At 29.7% G+C, this 11606-nt stretch overlaps 3 protein-coding genes across 7 annotated transcripts; all 3 read left to right on the plus strand.

The window, feature by feature from the left end:
• The first annotated feature begins 457 nt into the window (after window positions 1–457).
• LOC133794496 (uncharacterized) lies at window positions 458–1458 on the plus strand. Of its 2 annotated transcripts, none has more exons than XM_062231736.1 (2): window positions 458–659; window positions 1039–1458. In XM_062231736.1, exons 1-2 carry the CDS (start codon window positions 623–625, stop codon window positions 1275–1277), a joined length of 276 nt encoding a protein of 91 aa, XP_062087720.1. In that variant the 5' UTR covers window positions 458–622; the 3' UTR covers window positions 1278–1458. The 2 variants fall into 2 exon arrangements, with proteins under 2 accessions (XP_062087720.1, XP_062087721.1); XM_062231737.1 differs by having other exon boundaries at window positions 467–659; window positions 1042–1458.
• Window positions 1459–1612: 154 nt separating this feature from the next.
• LOC133794494 (EPIDERMAL PATTERNING FACTOR-like protein 3) lies at window positions 1613–4348 on the plus strand. 4 transcript variants are annotated; one of them, XM_062231734.1, is made up of 4 exons: window positions 1613–3187; window positions 3316–3454; window positions 3708–3751; window positions 3840–4348. In XM_062231734.1, exons 2-4 carry the CDS (start codon window positions 3340–3342, stop codon window positions 4071–4073), a joined length of 393 nt encoding a protein of 130 aa, XP_062087718.1. In that variant the 5' UTR covers window positions 1613–3187; window positions 3316–3339; the 3' UTR covers window positions 4074–4348. The 4 variants fall into 4 exon arrangements, with proteins under 4 accessions (XP_062087718.1, XP_062087719.1, XP_062087717.1 ...); XM_062231735.1 differs by having other exon boundaries at window positions 3330–3454; XM_062231733.1 differs by having other exon boundaries at window positions 1613–3109; window positions 3243–3454.
• A 615-nt stretch (window positions 4349–4963) lies between these two features.
• Window positions 4964–7345, plus strand: LOC133794497 (coatomer subunit zeta-2-like). The gene is made up of 6 exons (XM_062231738.1): window positions 4964–5139; window positions 5760–5919; window positions 6280–6427; window positions 6527–6604; window positions 6741–6825; window positions 6954–7345. The coding sequence occupies exons 1-6, from the start codon at window positions 5116–5118 to the stop codon at window positions 7011–7013; spliced, it is 555 nt and encodes a 184-aa protein (XP_062087722.1). The 5' UTR covers window positions 4964–5115; the 3' UTR covers window positions 7014–7345.
• The last annotated feature ends 4261 nt before the right edge of the window (window positions 7346–11606 follow it).

Here is an 11606-nt window from a genome sequence, read left to right on the forward strand (position 1 = left end):
AAGTTTAAGCTTTACCGGTAAGGCTTTCAGTGTTTTTTGACCCACAAACAGTTTTCGGCGTGAATTTTTTTATGATCATGTATATTGTAACTATTTAAAGCATCCTGCAAAGTTTCAGAAAATTCCGAATAGTTTACAGCACCGAAAATTAGATTCAAATGTTGTTTTCCACGCGCTTAAAAAAAATTAGTCACGTGTGCAACAACATATTTGAACTTAGTTTTCAGTATTGTAAACTATTCGGAATTTTCTAAAAATTTGCAGATACTCTAAATAGCTACAATATACATAGTCATAAAAAAAAAGTTGCGCCGAAAACTGTTTACGGGTCAAGAACACTGAGAACTCCACCAATAAAATTTAAAGTGAAACTCCTAAGAAAATTGTGTTATGTGCACATTATTGTATAAAGTAAAGGAGATGTGCACCAAAATTATGCATACACTGTAGAGACGTGGACTGCTAATTCCTTATCCATGTGTTACTCATTTCAACCGTTGGATGATCAGTAAAGAGGTGAGGGTCCACGGATAGACGGCTTGGATGCATCCCAGCTCGAACATGAACATGTAAAGAAGAAACGTTTCTGATCGTACTCTCAAAATTTCTTAGAGAATCTCTAATGGCGGAACCAAAACCAGCACCTACTACGACTTCAGGTATTATTATTTTATCACTCGAAATTTCTTAGAGAATATCTATTGTTTATCCTGCTGTATTGCCCTTCTTTTTTTAGATAAAGAGCTAATCTTGATGATAGGTTTTGGCTAAAGATACCACTTTTATAAACCCAACATTTTTGAATTTGGAATAGTTATATTTTGCAAGAACAATCATCGTTAATAGATATTGAGTATGGATTTTGTATACTCTTTGTACCCTTTTCAATTTCTGATCACAATACTAGACTTAATTATATATTAAATATTAAAATTTATTTGTTTGTAATCTCTTGGGATTTCTTGAAGCAAAAAGTGATTCATAATTTTCTTATTTGAAATAAATAATAATTTGTATGGTTTTGATAATGAATTGAAGAAGAAAATGTAAAAGCACCAAACTTGTTGGAGAGAGCCAAGGAAGAGGTTGAGGCAATAACCCATGCTCAGAAATCCCCTACCCATGATAAAGAAACGCATGGAACGAGTGATGACATTGATGAGAATACCCAGATAGATGAAGTCAAAGGTCCAGGTGTGTTTCAACGAATGAAAGAGGAAATTGAGGCCCTTGTCGACGCAATTTTTCCAAAGAAAGAGTCCAAAAGTGGCAAGTAATCCAATTCGCAATATTGTTACAACTTACAATGTTGATTTGGTTCTATGTATGTGTTTTTGCTTTACTTTAACAATATTATGGGAAAACATTGTAGTTTGGAATGCAATTGTTCTTCTTATTTATTTGATGTACTCATCCTATTCTACATGAGTAATAAATGGTTCAGTTAATTTGGTGCTATTCTTTGTTAGCTGTGTTTTAGTGTCTCAGTTTCACAGATTCTAGACCATTCATATGTAGTACAATGGCATCAGCTCCCAGCTAATCTGAGAAGCCTTTCCAGTTTCCATAATATTTTCCTTACCATTTTGTTTCTCTCATCCGTTTTCAATCAAAAATCGAGGATACCATACCAACCTATTATCTGTTACCTTATCTGAGTAAGGACAGTATTTTGCAACTCTCACTGTGTCTGAAGCCTAATTCAGATTTTGAATGACAAAGTGAGATTTCAGGGAGAGGTCTAAAACGGTCAAAAATAAAATCCATTCATTCATTAAGTCCCAGTTCTATGTTCCTTTTTCTTTTTTGGATTTGGTGAGCTGTTCTATGATGTTGTTTATGTTCTCCCCCTCTCTTAATAACATTTATTTATCACTAAAATGACCAATGCTTTCTTTCACTCCCTCTGTAGTTTTTAGGTCTAAGAGTGACGCTGGCTGGCTGACTTGGGCAGCTGACCTACTGCTCAGCAGAGTCAGCACACCTAATTAATACCAAGTCACTGTGTTTTCTCCCACGCTAGTATCAATGCAAGGTTGAAAAATACATATGGTTTACGTTTATCTTTACAGTCTGCTGTTAGGCCTTTTTCTACACCTGCTGATGATATTTGACTTGTCATTTTTATTATAATGTCTCGGAGCAGGCCACTATTTTATTTTATATTTCGATTTAGTAAAAAAATGGAACTTTGTATACAAATACAACACTTCAATTCCAAATTAGCTACTGTCACAGAGTAGCAGTGTTCATTATGCTATTACATCATTGATCACCCAATTGGAAAAAGACATAAGATTGAGGCATGCAATCCAGATTTTGTAAGTTTACTTAGCAAACTAACCAGAACAGCTCAAACTTCAATAACACAGTATTTTTTTTCGCAGTTGAGCATAACATGCTTTCTGAGTTGACTCCAAATCTTCCTACCACATTGTTTTTTTTTCTTCATACTACAACAAATGTTTGTATTTGCCATGATTTACTATCATTCATTGAAGGTGATCATCTGGAGGTACATTGAAGCAATGAAGGCTCACCCAAATTCTTAAATGCAATCTTCTCTGTTGTATTTCCAAATGGATGGCTCAGATTAGAGGATGGTACATTAACCCCAGTGTTTCTCACACCCCCTACGAGCTGTTAAAAAGTTTGACCAAAGTACTTCATTAATACCATTAACTAACTCATTAAATTCCTTTGTACTGCTGGGTTTATCAGCCAATAGTATTGATGCTTTCTCTTAACCATCTTTATGTAAAAAGGCTCTCTGCCTCGGGATTTCTATATCCTCATATGGGAATTAAACTATCAGAAGAAACTTTTTTATTATTATATGAAACAAAAAAAGCTCTGCAGTCTAGGCACCAAAGATTTATTCTGATTCAGAGATTGATAGGGTGTAGCAGGTTTCTCACAGACCCCCCAAAAAGAGTGCTATTGATCTTCAACCAAAACATCACCTCACATAAACAGATTGGCTCAAGAGCGTAAGCAGATTGGTCACAAGAGTGTTGTCAAATGAAACGAGGAAGATTTATTTTGATAAGAAATCAGAATCACTTGCTTGACAAGTAAAATCTCTCTAATCAGTTGACGTTGGCTCAAGGTAAAACTAGATAAATCTGAGGTTCCTTCCCGCTGGCCTCTTCTTGGGAAAAGGATTATTTTTCTTTTTCTTTTCTTGGTAAGCTTCCTCACCCTTATAAATCCATGCAATGATGCATGTAATCCTGAATCAGGAATGATTTTCTCTCTTTGTTGCTCCTGATTGAGTTGACATTGAACATACCATATCATCATAATCATCATCAGCATCATCATTCCAGCTCCATACAGATGAAGGGAAGGTTTTGCTTTTTCGTAATAGCTCTGCAAGTAGTGTACTGGGTTGCTGCAACTAGCAGAGCTTTTCCACCGAGTGATGGTCTTACTATTGGTGCTCATCTATCAGGTTAAGTTGCACCATTACTTTTAATGGCATAGTTTCTTATCTATTTCTTTTTTAAATAGAAGAAACTGCCATAGTGATAGGTATGAAGAGTCTAAGACAATACATGATCTCGTTAGGCTTTAGTAAAATGTATTCTCTTTTCCTTCTTCCTTTTTCTCTGTAACCTCTTGTCTTCCTCCTTTGGCTATTGAACTCTCATCTTCCTATATATTTTATTGTAAAGTTTCTGAATTTCTTCCCTTAACTTGATCAGGTCCAGGCCAGAGCCTTCAGTCTATGAAACCAACATCAAAAGAGGTATAAATATATATATATATTATATATATATATCTCCCTCTCTCTGAAAGATACATTCTCAAAGTTATTTTCTTCTGTTTATTTAAAGGGTTTCAAGAACCGAAAGGAGGAGGCAGGTACGAATGAATCAGCAAAATACAAAGGGATGGGAAAAATAGGATCAAGTCCACCAAGCTGCGAGCACAAGTGTTATGGATGCGTTCCTTGTGAGGCTATACAAGTGCCAACCAACAGCAGACACAGCCACATAGGGATCCAATATGCAAATTATGAACCAGAGGATTGGAAATGCAAATGCGGACTATCATTCTATAGCCCATAATGGACAAATTAATACCCTTGTAATAAGACCAAAACTATTATCTATGATTCCATCATTGTCTCATCAACAATCTCATCTGTACAAAAATTATTAAAGTCCTTTTAATTAGATCTTTAGTGTCTCTCTTGACCCTTATGGCTAGCTCTTGCTTGGCACAAAAGTGTAGATTTCCCATGTAAAAAGGCCTCTGGAATTTGGATTTGTTTTTTCATTTTCATGTCACATTTTTCTGTGTGCAACTATTTAATTATTGATGCGGTTTGAATACTATACTTCTGGATGTGGGCAGATTTACTTTTGAGTCACAAAAAACATCAATCAAAATAAAAGTTTGTCTTTGTTTAATTAATCAAAAAGGAAAAAAGGTTACATCATTTACTAGAAGAAAAATACCATATCATTTTAATCAGTCCTGTTTTAGCTAAATACCTTACTTAATTCTTTGTTTTCAAAATACAAATATACCAAAATTAACCAAACTCATCATTTTAGTCATTTTTTAAATATAAGACCCATTTACTTTTATTTTATATGATGATATACTTTGTAATTATAGTAGGCATCCATCAAGTTTTAGAAATCGAAAAATAGAGTTTAAAATAATAAGTTGTAAGTGGATAAAAAAATACAGCTAAGCGTACTATTGATAGTTTGAATTATGTTTTTGGCACTCTAAATTATACAAAATTTTTCAAAAACTGATGAGATGTCTGCTACAAGTACAATGTACATCATAGTAAAATAAAAATTGAATACAATTTTTTTAAATGCGGAAAACAAAGCCCCTTCTCCAAAATTTATTATGCAATTATAATTAAATATAAATCATTTAATGATAAAATTTTCTACTAGAACATTGAAGAAAAAGAAAAAGTGGAAAATGACCAAATAGGCCAAACTCGTCTATGTCTAGTTTTTCTCACTTTTGTTTAAAAAAGGTTAATTGCTCATTTGTGTTTCTTTAAAAAAACAAATCGAAGAACCCAACTCGCTTCTCCATTACCGAACTCTGCAAACTCCTCTGATCTGGAATTTCATCGAAATGGGCAGTATTTACAACAATTACGTAAGTTTCTCTCTCTTTTCTTTTTCAGTTCTGTGATTAGATTTGTTGTAAGTTTATCCGTTGTAAAGATCTATTCACCGAGTAAAAGCTTTTAAATTTTGAGCAAAAATCGTAGCTTCATGAGATGTGATTCTAAACTAAATCAATACAAAATGTGAGGAAGTGGGATTACCGTTTTTTTTTTAAAGAAAAAAAACAAGTTGGGAAGCTTTTTTTTTTTTTAAGAACGTTCTAAGTCTAGCAAATTTCTGATACGACGTTTGGATGTGAATATCGACTTTTGATTGTCCCATTTATAGATCTGTGTATTAGAGTTGAATTCCAACCGTTACAGATTAATATATGAAGAAGATAATGTATCTGATGTTTGTATGTGCTTGTAACTTTTTGGGCTTGTCAGCTAAACACAAGTTTCACTTTATCAATAGTATAAAATCATTTCATCATTAGATGTTTACATGGAACGATTTTTCCGAAATGGGGTTTATTTATCTGGTAAAATGCCTTAACACTTGGAAGAGGATTAAGGCTATTCTATATTAGCCATCATCAGCATTATTTTGGTTCTCATATTGGTATTGAAACACTAGAACCATTTCATTTTATTTCTTTTCTTATAGGATTTGAGCCCTTCTGTGAAAAACATTCTTTTACTAGACTCTGAGGGGCAGCGTGTAGCTGTGAGGTATTACACGGATGAGTGGCCAACCCATACTCATAAATTGGCTTTTGAAAAATCTGTCTTCCAGAGGACTTTGAAGTCAAATCCCCGAACAGAAGGTATGCTTCTTTTTTATGATACAGACATGATTTACAATCTTGTCATAGTCCGAGATAAGTAATTTGGCTTAAAAGATTTGGATATACAGTAGTGATCCAACAATATTGTATTAGTAAAAAAAATTAGGTACTTCGTTCTTTATATTCTGTGATTTTGTATGTGCATGAGATGTTTCTTATGGTTTTAGACTAAGATAATCCCCTTTGTATTGCCACAAGATCCGTACTTTGAAAAGATGATAAAACTTGCAATACTATAGCCGCTTTGCAAATGAAAATTTTCTATCAATTTGTTATAGGATTAGACTGTACTAAGATGCCTTCATTCTTAGTAATGTTAAAACTAATTATGATATGCAGCGGAGATAGCGATGTTCGACGACAAAATTGTTGTCTATAAGTTTGTCCAGGACCTTCACTTCTATGTGACAGGAGGTGAAGACGAAAATGAGCTCATTTTAGCCACAGTTCTTCAGGGTTTCTTTGATGCAGTTTCTCTCATCTTGAGGTGCTACTGGTTATTTATTGTTTTGCCTTCATTTGAATACTATTTCTGATTACTTGTTTTCTCATCTGGTGCTAATTGTTCTACTTTGTCCTTGTATAGGAATACTGTTGATAAAAGGGAGGCACTTGAGAATTTGGATCTTATACTGTTATGTCTTGATGAGATTGTTGATGGAGGGTATGACCCTTTTTAACGTATTTAAAAGTCTTGCTTTTGAGTTTTCAGCCATCTGCTAAACAATTCCTTACATGAACCATCACATGCTTCCTTTTTTCTTTCCACTTGATATAAATCTATTTGGTTCGATTTCCAGGATGATCCTTGAAACCGATCCCAATGTCATTGCTGGAAAAGTTGCAAGCCATAGCATGGATGCTGATGCACCCTTAGCCGAGCAGGTAATGCTATATCACTTTTAATATTTCATAAAAGAGAGAAAATATGTTAGCATACATATGCTATGAGAAGCTCAAACTTTCTTTGATCTTTGGTTTAATCCCAACATTTGCTTTTCTTATTTCTGCAGACTATAACTCAGGCATGGGCTACAGCAAGGGAGCATTTAACCAGAACCCTTCTCAATTGAGTTCAAAAAGGGTTAAAAAGGAAAAGAAAAAGGGTCGTTTATACATATGTTTCATTTCATCATTTTTGTAATATTGTTTCATCTCTTGACAATTTGACAGTTTCTTAGACTCTCTAGTATCCCTTTAAAATTAGTGGCTCATTTTCTATTGGGCCTTCTTTTTCTTTTCATTGGGCTTCATTATTGGTTGGAATCAGAGAGATTTTAATAACTTCCCTTGCCTTATGGGCTTGGGAATACATTTTCAATCACTTTGTATAAGACATTCATTGTTGTCATGTACTAGATGATTTTATTGTTAAATATTCCAAATTGTTTTGCAGAATGAAGAATGGTTAGGTGTCTTTTTCATTACCATGTTTTGGATTTTTGGACATTGCAGGGCTCAAATATCTTGATCGAAAACTCAAGTTATGGATTATTGGAAGAGACAAGGCAAGTAGGAGTAGCTTCTTACTCAGACACTCGTGTTAACACAAGGCATAACATTAATTTCAAATATCATAAAATCATAAATTTGTTCTTCAACTACCCCGATCAGAAAACAACTTCATTCCCTGTCATCCAAAATTAATGCCCCACAAACCAACAATTATTGATGAGGGGAAAGTAAAATAATTGAGCAATTGTAGATAACTTTGATGGACTTTTTGGTTGTTAATGCTTGGCCTATGCTAAAATCAGAATAAATTAAAACTAATGCTTTATATATATGTGTCCAAATAATTGCCCTTCAGTGCTTCTTGTGGGTCTTGTGATAAAATGCTGTTCATTATTTATGAGAGAATGGTTTGGTTTTAAATGGAACTTTTGAAAGAGAATCAGCCAAGAAATAAAAGTTAGTACTGTAACCTTTTATTCTGTCCATTTCAATTACTATTTCCCCCAATAGTTAATTTTAGATTCTTCTGCAATAGAGAAAAGCAAGTCTTCATAACCATTCCAAAATATTCAATCACAAAACAAACTAGTCATTCTAAAAAAAAAATTTGATATAAGAAGTTCCAAAATACAAAATTTTCAAAGTTGAATCCCACATACACATATATTGTTGTGAAAAGTAAAATCTCAAGAAATCAATAGATTGATAGAATATTATTTGATAAATTTTGATGGAGTTTTTTTTTTTAAATTCTCAAAATGTAGAAAATTTTATTTTATTTTAGTATCAACTTAAATATGATTATATGGGTCTCTTTTTCTGTCAAACATTAAAAGCCTATAGTTGATATCAGTTGCATGACATTACAGTGATATTTTTCTGTCAGAAATTTCAAAAGACTTAAATTCTTCTGGATGCTCAGACGGCATGGCACACGTGCTTCAAATTTGGACACTGACCAAACTTATAGAAGCCATAGATTAGGAGTCAATATCAAGAAAAGTCAATATATCAGACGGTCCAAAACGGTGACAACAACCCTTCTCCCCCTTAACGCGTTTGTATTAATATTTTGTCCAAGTCCATTCGTTTTTAATTGATTCTCCTTAGGCCAGCCTCTTCCTTAAAAAAAATAAAGAAAATAAAAATCAAACATTAACATATTCGAAGTATATTTATATCCTTTTAAAAATATATATTTATATTTATAGATTTAAATATCAGGGTTGGGTTCCATTAAATAAATATCTACGAGTTGATTGTTTTGACAGCAATTTTTTTAGTCGAACAAGTTTTAATATTTATATGTATAGATTTAAATATCAAGGTTGGGTCCATTAAATAAATATCTATGAGTTCATTGTTTTGACAGCAATTTTTTTTAAGACGAACAAGTTTTAAGTTGGTGAGTCGGTGACATACTATTCTTTACATAACTAGTTCATCTTAGAAAAATAAATTTATGTAGTAAAAATTTGTCAGCATTTGAATTCATTAAACAATTTCATAAAAAAAAATTATTTTACCAGAGGAATAGAGAGACTTTTCATGAAATTTTATTTCAAGTCAACATAAAGATAATAATTTTGAATGTTCTATGGTTTGAAAACACTAAATCCAAAAGAAGACCTTGTTAGAGCACTCACATTGGATGAGTTAAAATGTGCTATTCTTTATAATATAGAGAAAAAATAGTTAAGTAGCCTTCCATTGGATGATGTAAAGTTATATTTTTTTACCTAAATGAATAGTATTTCTTTATATGTAGTGAAATACTATTCATCAAGCTATAAATATTTTTTTTATTTTTTTATAAACTTTTGTATATATATGAGTGTGATACTATTATTTAATTATTTTATTTCTTAAAATAAATAAAATATTTTAAAAAATATAATATATAAATAATGTAAAGAAGCAGATGTATGCTATAATGTAAAAGTTTTGAGGTAAATTATAAAAATGTATGTTTTTGTGATATATTTTATACTACACTTTCTTTATAATATTTAGTTAAAACTCATAAAAACATCTTTCATCAGCTCCTTTATACATATATTTATAATAGCTATGCACAAACTCCAATTAATCCATATCTACATTTACATAACATTTACATATCCTTTATATAATATTTTAATATTTTTTTTATAACTTTTCTCTCTCTATTTAGTATATATTTATTATTATTTTTTTCAATTATTTTATTTTACTTTAAGTAATAAAATATGTTTAAAGATATAATATTTAAATGATGTAAAGAAATATATAGAGAAGCTGATATATGGTATAATGTAAAACTTAGAGGTAAAATAGAAAAATGTGTGTTTTGATGAGGTATTTTAAAGGATGGAGTAGAGCACCCAATGTGAGTGCTCTTAAACTTGTAACGAAGAGTGGGAAAATATGTATAATGGTTGGTTTTGAAAATTTTAAAATAATAGCAAGCTAGCTAAGTATTAGGTAAGAGAGAGAAAGAGAGTGGTAATAATTTATAATTATTTTTATTAAAGAGTGATTTTATAATTTTCAAGCTGATCTAAGTCCACATTTGAAAGCTGAAATAATGGGCAAGTTTGGTCATGGAATTCCACAAAAGATGAGGCATGCAACTTGCTTTTTTGTTTTCCATACCAAAAAAAAAAAAAAAAAAAGCAAGACTAGTAATGTAATGAATGATCTATTGATCCACTATCGAATTCGAAGGTAAATTAAAATTAAAAATAATAAAAATAAGAAGAGGAATTTTCCTAGAAAATCCCTTTTAAAGGGACAAAATAGATAAAGCAAATTTCAAGTTAAAAGTATATAAAGTAATTAACTTTCTCTTTTCAAGAGAAAAAGTTACAAACAATGTGGAAAAGTAAATTACTCGTATTCGTATATATTGCTTACTTTTTTATTTTAAAAAATATATATAAATTCAATATAACTTCATAATTCTCCTATTTACAAAACAAACATGGCAATAGCATGGGTTAAATACATTATTCATATAGTAATACTACCATAAGACCATTTCTAACTATTTTTAGTACATACTATACTATAACATAAATACTTTAATAAGACGTTATTGATATAAAATGTAAATTATTATTAATAATTAATTATATAAAAATTTAAAAATATATTTGGAAAAGAGAAATAGTTGCAAATACATTAAATTTTAAATATAAAAGGAAAGAAGTTAAAAAGTCTCATTAATTATAATTAATATCAATAATTAGATATAAAAATGTGAGAATATTTATATAAAAAATATATATATAACACCCCATTTATATATATACTAGGTACAAACAAAGTACAATACACATTTGCTTGATTTTATTTATAGATTTTATAATTATTTTTATTAAAAATTTGTATCATTATCATATAAATTTCAAATAAATAAATAATATTATATATAAAAGAATGACATAAACATATTAAATGAAAAATTAAACCAAAACATTATTTATGATTTTTTTAAATATATATAATATAATAACTTTTAAACATAAATGATGATTTTTTTTATAAAAATTAAGATTATATATTATTATAATGATATATTATAATATTTAAATTTATATTAATATAGTCTTGTATTAAATATTATTATCATAATAATATTTTAATTCATATTAATATAATTAGTAAAAAATTAGGAATATATATTATTATTATAATATTTTATAACATTTAAATTTATATTAATATAATTGTTAAATATCTAATTTTGTCTTATATATTAATATAATAATGTTATTTTATAACATTTGAATTTATATTATAATATTTGAATTTATATTAATATATTACATATTTATCTATTTTTTAATTAGTTTTAAAGTTAAATTTCACTTATTTATTTAATTTTTTAATTGCATAAATATCTATACCCTTTTTATATAGAAGGTATATTTATTTATTTATACATAAATTTTTTTCTCTTTTTAATTTTATTTCCGTTTTAATTGCAAATTTTTTTCCGTCGCTTTTTATTATTCCTTTCAAAGATAACATGTACTGTATATTTTTTATTTTTTTTCCTCGATGTAAAATATATATAGTATTTGTATGTATTTTTTTAATATATGAAATCGAAGGAAAAATATATGTAAAAAGAAAGCATGTGCATAATAAAAATTAGGTTAATATTAAGTGGAGTGTCTTTATAAAATTGTAATCGTTATTATAAAGTCTCTAAAAGATTAACTAAA

Source organism: Humulus lupulus, chromosome 8 (genome assembly GCF_963169125.1).
Source record: "Humulus lupulus chromosome 8, drHumLupu1.1, whole genome shotgun sequence".
NCBI lineage: Eukaryota > Viridiplantae > Streptophyta > Magnoliopsida > Rosales > Cannabaceae > Humulus > Humulus lupulus.